This window comes from Chinchilla lanigera, unplaced genomic scaffold (genome assembly GCF_000276665.1).
Source record: "Chinchilla lanigera isolate Chin_1 unplaced genomic scaffold, ChiLan1.0 scaffold00065, whole genome shotgun sequence".
NCBI lineage: Eukaryota > Metazoa > Chordata > Mammalia > Rodentia > Chinchillidae > Chinchilla > Chinchilla lanigera.
Window position 1 is genome coordinate 5,095,486 of NW_004955466.1, and position 20,640 is coordinate 5,116,125.

A 20,640-nucleotide genomic window follows, 5' to 3' on the forward strand; every position below is an offset into this window, starting at 1 on the left:
GTTCACATCTTGCCACACATGGTCCCATGTGCTGGATATGGAACTGTGGGATTTGATGTTTGACTTACTGAGTTTCAGTCTTGTTTTGGTCCCGTTCCTTTCTACTCCCTGATTTTTTCTTTTTTTTTTGGAGGAGGAGGGGGATAGTACCAGGAATCAAACTCAGGACCTTTTGATTGCCAGGCAGGTACTGTGCCACTGAGCTCAACCCCTGGCCCCTACTTTCCTATTTGTACCTTTGGGAGTGGAAATGTTTATCTTGTACCATTCTATGCTGGAAATGTTTAACTTTTTCATTTTGACAGGGACTCATAGCTAAGAGTGCCTTAAATCTCAGAGGAAACTTTGGACTTGGACTTTTTGGCAATGCTGAAACTGTTAGGACTTTGGCAACTCTTAGAGATGGAATAAGTGCATTTTGCATGTAGGGATGGGCATGAGTCTTTTGGGGTCCAGGGGCAGAATGTTATGGTTTATGTCAAAATTTCCTCCAAAGCCTCATGTGCTCCTAAGTGAAGGTGACTGGATCCTGGAGTCATAATCCTCATGTGTGGATTGACCCACTGATGGGTTTATAGCTAAATGTGACACTGGGGGGTGGAGCTTGGCTGGATGAGGTGGGGCATGGGGGCGTGGCCTAGAAGGGTGTGTCTCTCTTCCTCTTCCCTTGATTCCTCTGTTCTTCCTGCCTGCCATGCCATGAGTAATTCTCCTCTGCAATGCCCCTCTACCATGCTGCCTTGCCTTGGAGCCAGCCGTCTATAGAATGAAAGCTCTGCAAACTTGAGCCAAAATAAACCTCTCCTCCTCAGAGTTGTGGGTGTTGAGTGTTGCATCCCAGCAATGAGAAAATAACGAAGAGTGCCTATGTGCCTTGCATAGACACCCTCACCCTTCACCCAGTATTTCATGCTGATCACACTGACAGGACACGGGCTCACCTAGGCTGCTTGACCAGGCCTGGGATTCAACAGGAGACCTTGTCCTCGCACCAAGGCATGCACAGCTGTTTCTGAATATTGGCCCCTGTGGAAGAACTCAGGGTTCTTGGGTGGCCTTGGTGAGCCCAGGGCCAGGGATTGTGGCACCAATGGCTGCTTGGTTTCTTCCCCTACCCCCACCCTACCCCTGCTAGACTTGGGCTCAGGTGACTTCCAGGTTTCCCTCTCCCCTTGCCTGCCCCGGTCTCTGTCCCAGTCTGGCTCCTGGCTGCAGTCCACAGGTTGGGGCTGCTCTTCCCAGCTTGTCAGCCTTGCTCCTGCTCCTAGGGGTTAAGAGCTGCCTCTCGCAGCTCCGCTGCTCCCTGGGGCGGTGGCACCGGGTTTGGAGGAAGCGGGCTCACAGCGACTGATGTCTCCACCTGCTGGCCATCCTGCCCCTTGCGGCATGCAGCTCTCAGTCTCCATCCCTGCCACCGCTGCTGTTTTTGTTGCTGTTGTTGCTGCTGCTGCTGCTGCAATATTTTATAACACAGACCCAGAGACCCTGGGTCAGAAGCATGCCCCAGCAAGTGACACGGTTCCCTCCTCCCGCCAGGATCTGCTCCTGCCGGATGGCCCGAATAAGTTTCCCCTGAGAAAAAGTGCGAGGGGGTGGGGAGCTGACCCTCTGACTGTGTTGCTGTCCCCAGGGACCCTTCCATGAAGACTGAGGCAGGCATCGTAGCTGCTGAGAAGAGCCTGCTGACATGACATCGGCCACGGAGTTTGAAAACGTGGGCAACCAGCCACCGTACAGCCGGATCAATGCCCGGTGGGATGCCCCTGACGACGAGCTGGATAATGACAACAGCTCTGCCAGGCTCTTTGAGAGGTCCCGGATCAAGGCATTGGCAGGTACCGCAGGGCTACAGGGGTTGGAGGAGCATGCTCAGTCACTGGCTCCACACCCTTTCCCGCCGTGGTGTTCGTGTGTGTGTGTGTGTGTGTGTGTGTGTGTGTGTGTGGCCGTGAACCCCAGCGTGGCAGTGATGGAAATGTGTTTGCCTGGCCCAGGGAGGCTGCCCCTCCTCCCTGGTAGAGAGCACAGGCTCCGGCAGCCTTGCCCTAAGCAGCCCTCACTTCCTGCCTTCTTAGAGGCAGGCAGGTGCCGGAGGTGCTGCTGGAGTCCCTGCCTTCTGCTTCTGTCCAAATGACCTGTGCCCAAAGTCAGAGTCCGAGAAAGTCCAGGCGGTGTCCAAGGGGCCGGATGGCCGTGCAAGTAGGAGGGCCTCCTGTGTGTCCCAGACTCCTGCGTGGGTCCAGAAGGGGAAGTTTCATTGTCCACTCGGGGGTCCCAGGAGGAAAGAGTGGTTCTGTGGGAAATTGAGAACAGATAACATCCTCCCTGCACTGCCTCAGCGAGGAAGATTTCTGGATGGAACCTCGTCCTTCAGCTGGAATTAGATCTGTAGCTAGCTGGTTTGTGATAGTCTGCCTCTGCCTCTGCCTCTGCCTGCCCGTCTCTCTCTCTGTCTCTCTCTCTCTCTCTCTCTCTCTCTCTCTCTGAAAATATCTCACATCTCTAGCAGAAATGGCCCCTCCTCCCCCTGCTGGCTGAGATCTGATTCTTGGGATTTGCTTTCTTTCTTTTTTTTTCCCCCTTCAAACCTTGTGACTGTTGTCTCCCTGGATCTTAACTCAAGGTCTAACTACGCTGGCCCCAAGTCCTTGACCGTAAAGAGAACTTGAGTTATACGGCAGTCTATGGTGTGCAAGGGGTCTTCCTTTACCCAGTCCACCCCTCAGCAGTCCTCACTGGGCCTGATCCCCCATCACTGATTGCTCCTGTCCTTGTAGGAATAGCACAACCTTCCCCATAAACACTTTTTGGAGCAATGCTTCCCTCATCTCTCATGGACCGACTTGAGGTTCGTGGAGGTCCTCTTCTGCCTGCTCACCCCCCACCCTCAGCAGCTGTGGTTCTCAGCTGACCTTGAGGCGTGAGCAGGGCCTTAAGCCCCTCTGGAACATAAGGACCTTGCCCTCAGGAGTACTAGGCTTGTAGTACCCCGTCTCTGTTGTCACAGTAGAGAATCCATTCAGGTCTCAGCATCACCCTGCTCTTTCCAGGAAACTCCCTGCTCTTCCTTCTTCTTTTCTCATATTCTTTGGTCCCTTGATTTTGGGGGGAGGACAGGTAACAGCAGTGAACCCCTTGCTTTTGCTTATATAATTTTAACCTTTTTAAGTAACCAAACTAAGTGGAAACCCTCAGCTTCTTGGTGGAGGGAGAGAGGAGCCTGCTCCCATAAGATTTGCCAAAGGACAGGATGAGGAGTGGGACCGTCCTGTGTGGGGACTTTTGGATCACAGCCTATTTTTTAGGAAGCCAAGGTAAACTCCATCGTAGCAATTATGCATTGTTCTCCTACTACGTTTAAAGCTAAATTGCCAGCCAGGCACAAAAGGGGAAGGGGGAACCACAGAGATGAATTCAATATAGCATCTGTCTCTAAGGAGCTGATAATCTATTAGGGAAAAATGAGCTATTCTCACAATTAATTAGCATGAGTAGAATTAGAGAAGTGTGGGAAAGACACATAAATTAAACAGCAATGAGAGAGCGAAGGAGGGAAAATCAGAATAGATGGTGAGGAGAGAGCTGTCGAGCCAGGACCTGAAGAGTGCCTATGTCTGGAACAGTAGAAGAGCTAAGGGTTCCCAGCTGGCCTGCAGTGCAGAAGCCTGGCCTAATGAACCTCCTGGGATGTGGCGGGGATGGGTTGAGGACCCAGTGTGAGAACATTCGTGATAAGTCCTAGGTTGATTATGAGAGACCCTTGGCTACTCTGGACTGGGCCTGGTTAGGAGAATGCATTTTATCCACCAAAGGACCCAAACGCCCCTGGGGCAGGGGAACCCACCAAGGATAAGCAGCAAGGCTAGACTTAAATGCCTCAGAACAGCTGGCTAACAAGTACACATGTCTGTAAGTCTGGATCTTTTCAAAACTTTTACAAACAGAGTGACCTCTGCTGGAAGCTCGAGCTTTACAAGGTCCAAAGTAGAGAGACCAGTTGTACTCACTTCTGTGGGGTAGGTAGCATGGAAGAGCGCGGTGTGTGAGGCTTCCCCAGTTCTAACTTCTTGACATTTTTTCCTGGAATACTGTCGTCAGGGTGAGCTTAGCAGTCTAGTCAGAAACCAGCCTTCCCAGCGAGACTGAGGGAAGTGGGACATTTGGTCCCATCATGTCAATATGCTCTGTGCCAGCTGTCCACTCATGAGATTATGGCCCAGGAGGGTTCAGCCCCTGCTGCTTCTTTTTATTTTGTTTTGTCTTGTTTTATTGTTTTGTTTTTTTTGAGACAAGGTCTCACTATGCAGCTCAGGCTGGCCTTGAACACACTGTGTTGCCCAGGCTGGCCTCAAACTCATGGCAATCTTGCTGGCTCAGCTGCCGGAGTGCTGGGATGACAGGCGTGTGCAGCCACACCCGGCAGGCCTGTGCTTCTTGCATGATGGTAGTATTCTGCTGGTAGGTATATGTGCAAGGTACAGGGTAGTCTGGCATTTCCTTTCCGCAGTTGAAGGTCTAGGGCAGGGACGGCGAACCTTTTAGAGCTTTCAGTGTTACCAAGCAACCCGCTGCAGCACTCGTGCCATAGCTTTGCCGCCCTGGTCTAGGGTGAGGAGGAAAATATTGCAAGACCAGATTCAAGTCCTGATTCCACCTCTACTGCTACAGCTATGAAAGATGACGGCTCCATTTCCTGTTTTATAAAATGGGACTGTGGTACTTTCCCAAGACGGTTGTGAAGATAAAATAAGTTAAAGTTTATGAAAATCTTTTTAAATCGATCATAAATGCTAAGTGACTATTAGGTATTATGACTACTAAGAAAACTTCCTGCAAATACTTTCTGCACTTTTCTTAACTTCGTACGTCCAAGATCATCAACTCAGTCTTGTCCCAGTTACCTTGGCCTTTTCGCGGGATTGTTTCTTCCTTCCTAACTCTACCCTCCTTTGCCTCGGCTGGGCAGGTTTGGAAGAAAAAGCCAGGGACCAAGGAAATGAGGCTGTCTTGTGCTTGGAATCTTGGCCCTTCCCCTACCCCACACCTTCTGCAGTTGAGGACAAGCATACCGCGCAGGTCGCTCTCTCTGTAAGGCACCAAGTCCAACTGTGTCTCTGCCCTGCAGCGGGGTGACATGGGGGCTGTGAGACCAGAGGATGACAAGCCTCATCACATGCTCTCCCGGGCACGGCAGCTCCTCTAGGGCCTTCTCCGCCTCGTGACTGGGGATGAGAAGACCACCGGGTTAACTGGACTCCCTGTCTTCTGCCTCTTAAGTCAATTTGGTCTCAGCTCTCAAGGAAGTCCTTCCTGTTCTGCCTCTCATACCATTCCCAGTTCCTCCTCCTTCTCCTCCCTGGGCCCAAATAAACAAGCCATCTGCTTACTCCGCTCTTACGTATAAAAACCTGACCCGTCCTCAGATTGAACAACCTGCTTTGAAACATTCAGCCTGACTAACGTGGAGGAGATGGCAAAGAACACTCGCGGGGGGATGGGTTTGGCCGTGGCAATGCCAAGGGGAGGGTGGGGGCCCAGCAGAAATGTGTTCCCTTAGGTCCTGAGAAGAGTTTGGCTTAATGTCTGTCTCTGGCTGGCAACACTTTGTGGGGTGAAGTCGCGGGAGGCCCTGAGGCTTCCTTCTGAAAAGCGGACCACCTTGCTCTCCTCCGGCGCCCTTCTGTGTTTTGGACGTGCCTTGAGGGATCAGAGGAAGGACAGTGGCAAAGCCCAAGTTTCCATCCCTGCACGAGATTCCAGCCTTCAGACTTCAGTGAGAAGGGGCCCAGTGTCCCCTGGAGCCCCTCTGTCACTCAAACCCACTGCTGTTCCTTCCTTCTTCACCCCGGGAGCCGCTCCTGGACATGTGGCTGTCGGGACGAGGGGTGCAGTGCTGCGGGCCAGGTCGCTGACCTCTGTGCTGTCTCACCCCGGAAGGCCCTGCCTACTTGCACATCCCTCTCGGGTTAGGCACCCCCGAGACTGCTTGGTGATGACGACATTTCCAGGCAGGTGTGGCCCCTCTGGGAGAAGGGAGAGTGCGGGAACACAATTGAAAAAATGCTGAAAAGAGAAGCATGTGCATTCTCCTTCCTCCCTTCCGCTCTCCCAAGACCGCCCCTCCTCCCCACGCCCCCCGCCATGGCGTGCACAGCTTGCCTCCCAGTGTCCTGTGTGCCGCCCGCTGAGTGATTTACGGCTCCCAGTACCCAGAGGCTGCAGTGTGAGAGCAGTCCGGAGCCTCCTGCGAGGGGTACGAGGAGGACAGGGCCTGTGCTTTGTCTCAGTCTTCTGTTCTTTGTCCAGCTGAGCAAGCTAAGAGAGGCGCTAACCCGAGCGCCTCCTCTGAAAACCAGCCCCTGACGTCACGTCACCCGCTCGCTCTGCCTTTAAATGGGGGCCCCGGGGCCTTTCAGCGGGACGCGAGCTTCCCTTCTGCATTATCTGCTGGCAGCAAGACGGGGCCCGCGGGTGAGGGTGGATGGAGACAATTCAGAGAGTGTGACAGGGCACCAGGTGTGGCACAGGCTGGGTCCCTGTGCTCTGAAGCACATAGTTGCCACTTTGGACCTCGCCCAACCTCCTACCTCCCTGTGCCCAGCCCCAGGGCCAAGTTGTATGGCTGGCAAATGTTCCACCAGCACCTCGGGACCGTGGCTCACAGACCCGCAGCTCCCTGCCCACGCTCCCTGGCTACCCAGGAGCTACGCAGAGAGGGAGTCACGGCTCTTCCTGACTCTGGCCAGGGACCCTGACAGTCTTCTCAGAGCTGCTTGGTCTCCCTTGGGCCCCTCTCCCCAGCTGCCGCAGCTGCCCAGGACCTAGGCATTGCTTCTTGTCTGGAGTGTAAGTGATTTCCTGCAGGAAGCAGGGGTTCAGCCCCTCCTGGCAGCCCAGGTCAGGAGATTCAGAGGCAGCTGCCAGAACGGAGGTGCCAGCTCTCCCTGGTCCCCCTCCCAGCTACCTGTGAGCACAGACAGGGGCTCATTAGAGGGAGTTTTAATTTTTTTCTCTTCTCAGACTTCAAACATAGAACGAGAGACTATACATTGAGAAAATACACTATGCAAGGAAATATCTATAGTCATCAGCAATCATTTTAATGTACTGTCCGAGGGGAAAAAAATAATTGGATCAGCAGCCTTCTCTTGGCAGTGAGCAGGTGGGAGACACCCCATCCCGACCCCGGCCGCTGCCCTGGGTGCAGCTCATCCCCTGAGCAGGTGTCCCCGCAGGAGGGGCCGGCGACTGGCTCACACTGGAGGGCCAGGAGGTCTCCCCTGAGAGGAAAGCTGTTCTTCCTCTCTGAAAACTCTCAGCAGAACCAGGCTGTTCCCCTTCTACGGGTGACGGCTCTCTATCACTGTAAAGATGCTTCATCAAATATTAATCCACCGGGGTTAATAATAAGACTGTTTCCTCCCTGTGTGGCGCAGTCTGAGGGAGCCGTGCTAAGTCTCCTCCATCTTTGGGACATTGCTGAGGGCTGCTGGCCTCCTTCCCAAGGGCAGGCTCCAGACACCAGGCCTCCTTGGAGCAGCCGGTGCCCACTCCCGCGCCCCACGGGGCCCTCGCATCCTGCGTGGCGGGTAAGGTGCCAAGCGTGTTTTCAGAGCATCTGTTCCCTTTGTTCATTTTCCCTTCTTCTTGTGTCACTGAGAAGGAATGACAGGGAGGCTTGTAGAGCTGAGTCTCTGGGAGCAGTCTGCCTCCAAACCCTTTGGCCTTCAGATGCCAGAAACTGGATCAGCCAGCGACTCTCACTTTACAGTCTAGCGAAAGAAGAGTAGAGCAAATAATCACACTGTGTCTGTCTACACAGACACACCCCGGTGGGCCGTGAGAGGACGTAGATGCTGTGAAGATTTCCCAGAATTGTATGAGTTTATAACATAAACTATGGTTTACACGGCGTGCAGCGGCTAAGCGGGGCCTTGTTGGGGTCAGAGTGAGGGTCAGCGGTGGAGAGAGGAGAGGACAGGCAGGCGGGAGGCACCTCCCTGAGGGCTTACAGGCCCTGAGTGGGCTCAGAGTCCTGGTGGGAAGCAGCAGGGAACTTGAAAGGGGCGGCTGAGGAAGTTATTTGCATAAGATGAGAAGGCGGAAGAGCCAGAGAGAGGCAGCCATTGGCCTGAGCGCTGTCAGGGCTCGGGTGGGAGCTGCGGCCTAGGTAGAAGGCTAAAGGGTCAGAGCCGTTCCACGCCTTGACATTGCTTGTAGCAGGGAAAGGGTGTGGTCAGATTTGGGTTTTCAAAGCTCTGTCTGACTTCAGCGGGGAGAGAGGTGTGCGGAGACTGTTCGGGAAGGAGGAGATGGCAGCTGAGCCCCTGGGCCACGCAGTGGGGGAGAAAGTGGTCCATCCCAGCAGCATCATTCTCCTGCCCCCTGCCGCTGTCGCCCTCCAGGGTGACCAGGGCCAAGCCACCTTGCTGCTCCCCGGCACCTGTGCTTCCTCACCCGAGCGCTAGGGCCCTGAACTGGATGTTGCCTGCGGCCGTCGCAACTCCGATGGCCTGAGAAGAAGCCACCCAGGAGACAGCACTGAGAAGTGGGGGCTTCGGGTCCTGGCTGGGGGAAGGGAACTAACTGGTCCTGTGTAGCAAAGCAGCGGATTCTCCAGAAGCTCTCACGGGCTGAGGCTGTCGTGGACCATCATGACTTCTCTCTAAGCGGTCACCACGGCCCGTGTGTGACAGCGCCCGGGGTGTGTGCTGCTTTGTCATCCACGTGCTCTACCGAGATTGTCACATGACCAGCATGCAGGCCCTCTTGCGTGTTCCCGAGTCCTGCATTTCCCACTTCTCCTTCCATCCCTCACCAGCCTCTTGAGCCCGTTTGACCAAAACCTCAAACCCGCTGCCGTCTCAATTCCTGTAAATACTGTCGCCCGCCAAGGCCAACCCACCCTTGCTCTGTGGTGTCCTCCAGCTCACTCCTGTCCTTTTGTCTCCAGAGTTCTTTTGTCCAGAGGCCTCCACAGCTGCCTCTGAGCTCTCCCCCTATCCACTCCCATGCTCAGGCTCTCAGATCTGTGACCTCCAGCACGTGTTTAGTGAGGTGCTGCTTGACTGGAGAACCCCACAATCTTCGTTACCTGGAGTATCAAGTTCAAATGCCCTTCACTGCTGGGGATGCAGCTCAGCGGCACAGCACCTGCCTGGCAAGCGCGAAGTTGTGAGTTCAATTCCTGGTACCAGAAAAACCCACCAAATTCCCTTCGCCATCCTTCATGCAGGCACACTGCCCCTTCCCACTTAGGGGCTTTGAACACGACCCCCTCCCCTTGCCCTGTTCTGAAGCTGTTATCATCTTCAAACCTCACGTTAGCTTTCTTCAAAAACGAAAACTCTTTTTTTTTTTTTTGGTTTTTCTCCGGTACCGGGAACCGAACTCACGACCTTGCGCTTGCCAGGCAGGCGCTTTTGCCGCTGAGCTAAATCCCCAGCCCCGAAAACTTTTTTTTAAGAGCCAGCCTGTATAACCTGTGTTCTTTTGCTATAATATATACAAAGACCTCATTTCATTTTAAAAAGCAGTAACGCAATAACTTTTATATCTTTTTGTGGTACTAGGGATTTACCTCGGGGTCTTTTCACTGAGCTACCTCTCTAGCACTTTTTTGAGGCAGGGTCTTACAGTGTTACTGAGTTGTCCGGGCTGAGCTTGAATTTGTAATCCTCCTGCCTCAGCCTCCCAGAATGCTGGGATTCCAGGGGTACACCAGAGCTAGCCATGCCTGGTTATTTTAAAGGCAGTCTTATGTGCTTTTATTATTGCTTTTTGCATTTTCTTTTTTTTTTTTTTTTTGGTTTTTCTCCGGTACCAGGAACCGAACTCACGACCTTGCACTTGCCAGGCAGGCGCTTTGCTGCTGAGCTAAATCCCCAGCCCCTGCTTTTTGCATTTTCAAACTTAGAGTAAGCCTCCTCAGTTTCTATCCTGGATCGACCATAGCTAGATTGTGAATCCTTAGTGGCTGGGCAAGCATGTTGCAGCGGTTCTCAGTACCAGTGTGACAAAAATTTGTTGGTTGAAAAAGAAACTCTTCCCCAGAATGTCACTGAAGGTCTGCCCTTAGGCCGTGTCATTGAGGTTTGTCACAAGTTCATGAGTTAAAGTGTGGGCCACTCTGGGCCCCTAAACACTCGGCTTCCTAGCATGAGGAGGAGAGAAATCGCAAGTCGCGAACCTGCAATGAAATGATCATCTGCTCACGAAGCCTTTTCTCCCATGCGTCCTTCTGACTGAGCAACTAGTTTTACCCACAGCTTCAAGCTGTGAGCCGGTTAAGATGCAGAAATCCTCAAGAAGTCCACATTTTGACTTTTCATCCTTTATACCCAGAGTCTTTGAACTTTACATTATGTTCTTCTTTACGATGTCTGCTGTTTCTTATTCCTAGAAGTAATACCTGTTCATTGCAGAAATTGTAGAAAATGTAGCTAAGCAAAAAGAAAGAACATAGTCACCCACAGGCTTGCCACCCAACTTTAGCTATTTTATTTCTATTCATGAAAGTCTGTAAAATGAGGATCATATGTGCATGTGCTTTAATAACCTGAAATTTCTCTTCAAATGCATGCTTTGTTATCACTGAAAGTTCTTCTACAACCTTTTTGATAGTGCCATTAATGCACTAAAGGTGTTAAATAATCCTCTGTTATTGAAAAGTAGGTTGCTATTCCTTATTTATTTTTTTTTTCTGGTACCGGGAATCGAACTCACGACCTTGTGCTTGCCGGGCAGGCACTGTGCCGCTGAGCTAAATCCCCAGCCATTATTCTTTATTCTTGAGAGCAGATTTTTAATAGGGAAGAGAGGGAGAGGCATGAAGGAAGCCATGGGAGGAAATAAGTGGGAGATGAAGGTCTCCAAGAGAAGAACAGGCTCCTGGGGGCTCGTGACAACAGGCTTTCTAGATGACTTTCCAGGTGCCAGAGTGGGCAGGGCCTGGCCAGTGTGCAGCTTGCCAAGGAGGAAGGAAGGATGTTGAAGGAAGAGCCAAGAGAAAGTCTGAGGAAGGGGTGACACAAGAAAGGGGAAAAGCCAGGCATGGTGGCACACCGCTGTATCCCAATACTTGGGAGGCTGAGGCAGGAGGATCACTGCAAGATTGAGGCCAGCCTGGGCTACATAGTGAGTTCAGCGTCAACCTGGACTGTACACTGAGACCCTGTCTCCAAAACAGGAGGAAAGCCTGGACCTCCAGGAGAGACAGTTAAGCTCTTAAATTTCTAAAGAGAACATTGAGAGAGCCAGGCTTGGCAGGTAGCTGTGTGGAGTCAGGAGGTGGAGAACCTCACTGTCCTCCTCAGACCAAAGACTTCCTGCCCTTGATGAGCCCCTCGGGGTGCAGGGGTGTCTCCTTCAACCTTCTCTCTCCCTTTGACTTCATTTGTGGTCTCAGGTGGATAAAAATGCTTGTGATTTTTGCCTAACAAAATCCATAAGGCAAAATGATAATAGTAAAAACAACAACGCCGCTAATACTAAAGGAAAAGGCTATCTTGGAAAAGGGGGAGGAGAAATATTTTGGTTCTTTCCTTAAAGTTGGAATGTATTTATTTCTCTTTTGAAAATGTAACATAACAGCTGGTGGGTAAAATTCAAAAGTTACAAAAGAGGGGCTGGGGATTTAGCTCAGCGGCAAAAGCGCCTGCCTGGCAAGCACAAGGTCGTGAGTTCGGTTCCTGGTACGGGAGAAAAACCAAAACCAAAAAAAAAAAAAAAAAGTTATGAAAGAGTAAATAGTAAGCTTCCCTCCCACCTCAGACTTTCTGGGACTCAGTTCTCCCACAACCTGTTTAGCTATGTCTCGTATCTGTTTCCACCAATGTTTTATGTACATCTATACAAATGATCTATACTGTTTTCTTCCAACTTTGTTTTTAGACACCCTTCTATACTTTTCACCAAGTATATCTTGAAATTGTTTTCTATTAATACATAAACAGCTTCCTCATTCGTTTTTATGATTATGTAGTGTTCTATTGTATGGACATATAATTTTAATTAACTAGTCCTTTACTGGTGGAAATTTAGATTGTTTCCAACTACTAGCTATTTCATATAACTGGGTGTGCAGTGGTACCGCGTTCATGAGCTTGAGCCTTTCCACAGTTCTGGTCACAAGCCACGTTGGATGAGAACCGAACCAGATTCAACGGTTGGGCTCAGTGCTGACGTTATGGGGAAATTTGATTCGCATCTCATCCAGGTCGGTTTGCAGCCAGAATCACGGAGAGAGCTGAGTTCGTGAACTGAGGCACTACTTATTTTGCAAATGTACATCTGGAGGATAAATTCCTAGAAGTGGAATTACTAGGTCCAAAAGTGAGTGCTTCTGTAGTTATTCCTTAATTGTGCCAAACTGCCTTTCACAGAGGTCGCCTCAGTTACCCCCGCCCCCGTTCCTGCAACAGGTGGATGCTTTGCTCCCCGCATTCTTGCCAACACTGAATTTTATCAGATGGTTTTGGTGTTTGTCCATCTAATAACTGAAATGTAGTACCTTGATATGTTTTTGTTTTACTGTTTGACTTTTGCTATGAATTTTTTCAAATATTAAAAGAAAGTAGAGCTGGGTGTGGTAGTGTACCCTGTAATCCCAGCACTGGGGAGGAAGAAGCAGGAAGGTCACCACAAGTTCAAGGCTAGCCTCAACTATGAAGCAAGACCCCATCTCAAAACAAACAAGCAAAACGAAACAAAATGAAATAAAACATAGTAGCGGGGGCTGGGGATTTAGCTCAGCGGCAAAGTGCCTGCCTGGCAAGCGCAAGGTCGTGGGTTCAGTTCCCGGTACCAGAGAAAAACCAAAAAAAAAAAACCATAGTAGCAATGGTAAAATGAACCATCACTCAAATTTAATAATTGTTAATACTTTGTCAGATTTGCTTATCTTTTGGGGGATTGAAATATTTTAAGAATAAAGGTCTCATGATCTAATTAGTCTGGTACATATCATTAGAAAACAAGAACATTTACCACCTAACCATATATAATTATTACATTTAATAAAATTAACAATTCCTTAATCTATTACCCACTGGAAATTCAAAATTTTCCACTTGTCCCACAAATGGCTTTTATTACTAGTTTGTTCAAACTAATTAAGGGCCATGTATTAGACTGTGTGTGTGTGTGTGTGTGTGTGTGTGCGCTTTTTAATTTGTACTTCTATGAATAGCTTGGACAACCCTTTCTTTCAGCTTTCATTCTTTATTAGTCCATGTTTACACTACATGATCGCGTTCCTCGTCGGGGCTGTTATGTGTACACAATACATCTCAATTGTTTTTTTCATCCTCTTCTTCTCTCCCTCTGACAACTTCTTATATACCTAAGAGACTTTCATAATCTTTTCTGTTAATTCTGTTCACATAGTTGGTCTTTTTCCTTATTAGTCCATAGGAATTTGTAGTAGTCAGCTTTCTGACAATATAACAAATACTTGAGAGAATCAACTTATAAAGAAGGTAAGGTGATTTGGGCTTATACTTCTGGAGGCTTTGGTTCATGGTTGATTGCTTTTGCAAAAAGACAGGGCACGGTAGGAGGGCACAAAAGAGGTAGGGCCGTGGTCCTGCAGTTTCCTTTGAGGGCAAATGACCTAAACACCTCCCATGAGGCCCCACCTCTAAATTTCCCACCATCTCCCAGTAATGCCAAGATGAGGACCAAGCTTCTGACACAAAGGACATCAGGGCTTTGTACATATTAAGTGAATTAGCCTCTGTGCTGTTATAAATATTATTTTATTGGTTTGACTTGCTCCTGGTGTTCTATCCCACACCCCAAAATTTTTAACGTAGCTGAACTTTCAATCTTTTATTTCATGGTTTTGGATTTTGCGTTAGATTTAGAAGGTCTTTCTTTAAGTTAATATTATGTTTAAAAATACTGCCATGACTGATTTTGCTATTTTTATGGCTTCGTTTTGCACATTTCAATTTTTGCACCAAATAAAATATATTCTGGAGTAGGAGGTATCAATTTAACTTAACTTTTCCCTAGGTGATCACTAGGGTGATCACCTAGTTTTGCCAACACCTTTTGTTGAATAATCCATCTTTCCCCTTCATATATGTAATGCACCTTTACCAGATATTAAACGCTCATGTATACTTGGGACTATCTCTTTTTGCTTTTATATCCATCTTCATGTGCTAGTACTGCACAGTTGTACTGTAAGTGTATACTGTTCTTTAATAGAAGAAACATATGAGGTTGGGCACAGTAGCTCAGACCTGTAATCCTGGCTACTCAGGAAACTGAGACAAGTGAATCACGTGTTCAGGGCCAGCCTGAGAAATGTAAAGAACCATGTCTCAAAATAGCTCTTTTTAAAGGGCCAAGGAGATAGCCCAGTGGTATGGCACTTACCTAGCATGTACGAAGCCCTGAGTGCAACCTCTAATACTGAAAAACCAACACCAAAAAACCTGAGGTTGGTCAAGAAGATTCTTGCCATCTCTTTTTTAAATTCTTAATTTAAAAATTTTCCTTACTGCCTCTGTTACTGTTGTTGCTGTTGTTATTTTGGTCTTTCTTGGGACAGATCTTGCTGTGTCATCCAGTCTGGCCTTGAACTCACTATGTAGCCCAGGCTGGCCTCAAATTCACAGCAATCCTCCTGCCTCGGCCTCCCAAGTCCTAGGATTATAGGCGTGCACCACCACACTGGGCATCCTAGTTATTTTCATTTGCTTATTATTCCAGTGAATATTTGAATCCTCTAATATCTCTATTGTTTTATTGAAGAATTATTTTCTTAATCTCTTCAATGGTTTGAGCAATCTTTCATTCTTACATCTGATAATCTGAGCAATGTAGTTGAGGATAGCGGTATGCAACGTAACAAGCACTGTTGATTTGTATTAATTTGTCTTGAGACCCTGTATCACTTTGAATGTTTTTGCTTTGATTTGTTTATGTTCGTGATACTGGTGTGCTGCTACTGTTCTATTTTTTTGTTTGTTTGTTTCTCATGTACTACCCTCTTTAAAATTAAAAAAAAATATTTGAATCATTTCTCCAGTTTTTCCCCCAAACTTTGATAATTTAAATATCAGTAATATCATAATTATTATATAAAATAAAATGTAATGATTGATATTTAAATCTATTAATGTATTAATCTAGGGTAAGTTGCTACCTTAATGATATTGAGTTTTCTTATCCAGTAACTCAGTGTAAAAATCCAGGTGTGGTGGTACACACCTGTGATCCCAGCAGTTGGGAGGCTGAGGCAGGAGGATCAGCATGAGTTCAAGGCCAGCCTGGGCTACATAGTGAGTTCAAGGCCAGTCTGAACTGCATAGTGAGACCCTGTCATGAAAATCATGAAAAACAAAAAACAAAAACAGAAAGGTAATCTGAAACATTTTCTTTTTGTTATCCTTGGGGACCTTACAAATTAGCATGTCAGGAATGACCTTGCCATACCTTCAGGGTTCCTTTTTGCCTCTGGGATCAAACCTAAACTTCTAAGCCTCACATCCAAGCATTTCCACAGACTGGTGAAATCTTGTTTCCCACAAGTCTGCTAACCTGTAGCTCTTCAGTAATCTGTGAACAAGCTTCGACCTTGCACAGCTATCTGCGTGGGCTCATTCTGACCCCACCTTCCCACTGCCTGTCCAAGAGCTTTTCCCCACGAGGACCCCTTGACAACTCCCATTAGAAATGACCTCTCTCTTCCTTGACCTCGTCAGCATATGTTATGGGTGCCATTTGCCTGGTGACTCACGATGCGCTGTGAGTTTAGACCTTGTTTCTTTGGTGGATGGTGAGCCCGTGGCGAGGGTAAGCCAGTCTAGTCCCTGGCAGCCTCTAGCACTGCCCTTGCACACAGCAGTAGGAAAGGTGGCGGAGAGGACACTAGTTCATGGGGCAGCACACTTTGTGTGTGCAGCACCTTCCGTGTATGAACGCGCTTTCCAGTGGGTAAATACTGGAGTAACAGTGGCCTAGTGGAACGTAGATGGCAAGGGCTGGGGATTTAGCTCAGCGGCACAGCGCCTGCCTGGCAAGTGCAAGGTCATGAGTTCAATTCCCAGTACCAGAAAAAAAAAAAAAAAAAAAAAAAAAAAAAAAAAAAAGAATGTAGATGGCAGTGGTCTTGGTGCCACAGGTACACCTGACCTCAGCTAAACTTTTAACTGGAGGTATAGAGAAAATTCACCCAGTCAGGACCCTGGACAATAATTCTGGGCCAGGGCCTATCAGGAAGAAGATGGTTTTCTAGGGGCACTGTGTTGATTACTTTTCTCTTGCTGCTGGGACAAAATACCTGACACCCAAAATTAAGGAACAAAAGGTTTATTTAGCTCACGGTTTGTGGAGCTTTCAGGGATAATCAGCTGGCTCCAAGGCAAGGTGGCATGGCACCAGGACAACACTTCAAGGCAGCAAAAGCAGCAAGAACAGGAAGAGGGAGAAGCAAGCCTCTCTTCCTCCCTTATATATCTCCACACCATCTCGGGGCCCTCCTCTTCCAGGAGCTCAGGATGTTTACAATGTACGGACCCTGGCCCCTGCTGAGTCACAAGTTCACCTTCTAAACTTCCCAAGTTGACACAGTGAACAGCATCCTAGAGTGCTAGGGCATGTCCTCTACACCCCAGGATGTAGAACTGCTGAGTTACTCAGTTAAGCTTCTAGACTCCTCAAGTAGACACAATGTATCAATCATAACAGGCAGCTTAATATGTGTGAGCACTGAGGGTGGCCATGGCTGGCAGAGAGAGAAAGGAAGAGGAGTGGAGAGAAGGGGAGAAGGGGGGGGGGCCATGAGGGGCACAGAGCTGAGGCAGCCTGTGCTCCAGCACCCTTTGTGCATGGCCAGGTACGGGCTCTGGAACTACGTCCCAGCCTCCTCCCCATAGCAGGTCCCCTGCAGGACAGCATGGGTTCCCTCGGTTACTGGGCCTGGTGCACAGCCATCTCCTGTCCACACTCCCAGAACCACCAGCCACTCCTGCACTCGGGAGGCTCCCGGCAGCATCTGGGCGTGCAGGGTGAATGTGCTGAGCACGCCAAAGTGGAGCAGCTAGAGCAAAAGAGCTAATGGACACTAATCCCCAGCCCTGGGCCTTTTCTTTCCTTTTGCCCATTAGCTTCCTGGAATCTGTCCCAAGTCTCAGCACTGAAAAGTGTTTCAGGGCCTGGGGATTCTGGGTAACCATCCCCACCCCCACCCTCAAGCAGAGGCAGCCAGGAGCCACCTGCTGGGCTCTCTGCCTGCAGCTCTAGCGTTTGAGGTCCAGGAGGCATCATTGCTGTGCTGGAACCTGGGTCGTCTCGGGCGCTTGGTGAGACTTCTGCACTAACATATGTTCCACCCAGCAGCCTGGGATTAAATTGTGTCCCCAGCTAGACCCACTTCCCTACACTTTGCCAAGCAGAAATAAATAGGTCTTCGTACCCAGGTCATGAAACTTTTGGATTCTTAAGGCCAGGGAGATGGGGAAGGAATAAAGGACTTTAGCTTTGAGGGATACTCACCTCCAAAAGGGCTGAAGTTTTCAGTTCCTTAGGCAAAGGTTCCACTCAGATCGGAAGAGCGAGCCACTTAAGGAGCAGATGTGGCTTCTAGGGGAGCCCTTGGGCACAGGGACTGGCTCTGTGGAATCCACACATGCCCAGCGTAAGTGTGGCTGCGTTGTGCCAACGTGTCATCCAAACTTTAGTTGCACTTTGCTGAAGCAACCCTTGAAACGGGGAACACCCTGTAATTTGCTGCTAGTGAAAGGGTAAGGTAGGTGTTTCCCCACGGAACTCTGCCCAGAGGCCCAGAGTGAATGAATGCCATTTTAGCTTTATTTTTCTTTAAGATTTCTATAGCTCATAGTGTGGTATTTTTCCTCTTCTTAGAATTCTTATTTAGGCGGCTGCCACAGACCGCTTTATACATGGCTCAAACACCCTTCATATTTATAATAGCTTTTCTGCCTCGGGGTCTGGGGAGTCTGTGTTGTCCGTGAATTCCCCGCCTCCACCCAGGGCCCAGCACGTGATGGCTGTTCAGTAAATATTTGCTGAATGAATGAACAGATGAGTAAAGAGGCTGAGTTCCTAGCACTAAAATAGCCATGAAGTTGGAAGGAATTGGATGCTAAAGTCTCAGGAACTGCCAGCATTATACCCCTGAGGCAGTACTGGCTGCTGTTAAGCCATACATTTAATAATTTAAAAAGCCAATCCTTCCCTGGTTTGGGCTCAGCTGCATGCACATCCAGCCTGTTCCCACAGTGGCCCGGCATTCCTTCCTGGCCGGGCCGCTCTGCGTCGTCCCTGCCCGTGACCTCCACCCGCACGCGCTCCCGCAGGTCCGGCAGGGCCCGGCCGCGCTGCCAGGTCAGCTCTGTCCTGAATCTTCAAACCAAATAAATGCCCAGGAGCCGAAGGCCGCAAACTGTTCACCAAACAGAACAGAACAAAGTTGCAGGTCGCCTTCGCTATGTTCGTCTGCTCTTTTCTTTTTGGTTCCTTTTAAAATTTTTAAATTTTTAGTAGTACATGTTCGCAGTGCGTACTGATCGCATCCATCTCGGGAGCTGGGGCACGTACAGGACACAGCTTCGTCCTTCCCCTCCTGTCCCTCCCTCCCCCTTCTCGGTGCCTTCCCATTTGGTAAAGATCTACCTCCCCGTTTCCTGTCCTCTGTCTTTATTTTGCTCTTTCATTTATTTATACTAAAAACTGTATTTATACTCTGGGTTTCTCATATAAAAGAAGCCATGTGATATTTAAGCTTGTGTGTCTGGTTTATTTCACTTAATGCTCTGATCTCAAGGAATTGTTTCTACCCTTTTTCTTTTCTGGTGCTCTTTCTCTTCTTCTCTCTCTCCTCTGCCATTCTTTCCTTTTCTTTGAACTAGTTCAGTCTTCTGTCTCCTTTCCAGCCCTCGCCTGAAGGGGGCACCAGCACTTATTTGCACAGAAGTGCCAGTAGTAGCCAGGAGTGGTGGCACACACCTGTAATCCCAGCACTTGGAAGGCCGAGACAGGAGGATTGCCATGAGTCTGAGACCAGCCTGGGTTACGTAAGCAAGTTCAAGGCCAGTCTGCACTACATAGTGAGACCTTGTCTCAAAAAAGAAAAAAACAAAAAAAAGAAAGAAAGAAAAAATGCCAGTAGTTAGGGCCCACCTAAACTGGTACATCATGGGTATTTTGTCACTGTCTCAGGGATGAAGATCAAGAAAACCTACTGGCCATTCTAGGGGTGAGAAACATAACATAGTACTGTGGACAGCCCCAGTCCAGGCCACCCTCATTCTCCTCAACCCCATGTGGACTCTCCCCTTGCTTTTCATTCTCCACTACCTACCTGGAGGGCAAGCGATTTGTTTTACCTGTCATCAGCAGAGCATAGCCCTGCTACATAAGAAGGACTGAATAAATGTTTGCACATAGCCACTGTATGGCTATAGAGCTTGTCCTGACCTCCTTATTGAGAGGTCCATTTACACTGAATCTTAAAGGATGAATGGGAGCTGGGTGAAGAAAATAGTGTGGAGTGGAGTGGACAAGAAAGAACATTCTAGGCAGATGGAACTGGATGGATGGGTAGGTGGGTGGATGGATAGATGGATGGATGGATGGATGGATGGGTGCACAGACGGATGGATGGGCAGACAGATGGACAGACAGACAGGCGGATGGATGGATGGGCCTGTATGGAAATTTGAATTTGATGGTGCAATACTACAGAATATTCTGACTGACAGCTGAGTCTGGGGTGACGTGCTACAGTGCACGGTAAGTGGCAGTGGTGAAAGAGATGTCCTCATCGCCTTAGTCCTGATGGCCGTGGCCCTGTGTTACCAGGAGTCACACGCACTCCCGGCAAGAGGGTGGCACGAAGACATCTCAGTCTTCTCTGCCAGGCCTGGGGGACCCTGGAGTGAAGGTAAAGCCCCTCAGCCCGTGTGAAACGGCTCACCCAAGGCTCTGCTCCCATCCAGATGAGCGGGAAGTTGTGCAGAAGAAGACTTTCACAAAATGGGTCAACTCCCACCTGGCTCGCGTGTCCTGCCGCATCACCGATCTCTACAAGGACCTGCGGGATGGGCGGATGCTCATCAAGCTGCTGGAGGTGCTCTCGGGAGAGATGCTGGTAAAGCCCTGCCCTGTGCTGGGCCAGCTTCTGGGCTGGGGACTGTGCCCTGGGTCCCTCTCTAGGAACGACAGGGTCGGGGCTATCTGAAGTTTACGTGGTCTGCCAGGGTTTCCCTCGTTCCTCTGGGAGATTCCAGTGCTTAAAGTTTCCATATGGTTACTGGCTTCTCTGGCCTCTTCCCAGGACTTCTCACCTGTTCTGACCTCTCCTGCCCCTTCATGCTTCTCCACAAGCCGCGGAGAGCTCCGTCCTCCTCGTGGGGCCTGGGCATCTGGAGCAGCCTGCAGGGGCCTGGGCCTCAGGTTCTTATGTGGGCTGGGATGTCTGGGTCTCTGAGGAAGTTTGCATTCCTCTTGGGACCAAGAGGAAAGCATGGAAAATAATGTCTGCATGTTTTACCGTGTGTGCGAACAGAACTCTGTTAGCGGCCCTCTCGATTGTACTTCCTGGCAGTATGGCTGCCCTTGAAGGAAAAATAGGTGGAGAGGCATTTTTTACTCAGCTATTTCCTT

General features: G+C 49.3%; 1 protein-coding gene across 4 annotated transcripts in view; it reads left to right on the forward strand.

Annotated features, from left to right (window-relative positions):
- Sptb (spectrin, beta, erythrocytic) overlaps window positions 1-20,640 on the forward strand; it is a 156,224-nt gene that overhangs the window by 81,523 nt on the left and 54,061 nt on the right. For all 4 annotated transcript variants that reach the window (XM_005399117.2, XM_013521956.1, XM_013521954.1 and 1 more), the window contains 2 exons: window positions 1,631-1,835; window positions 19,974-20,125. In XM_005399117.2, coding sequence (XP_005399174.1) covers window positions 1,688-1,835; window positions 19,974-20,125 — 300 coding nt within the window. In that variant the 5' untranslated portion in view covers window positions 1,631-1,687. The remainder of the gene's footprint in view (window positions 1-1,630; window positions 1,836-19,973; window positions 20,126-20,640) is intronic.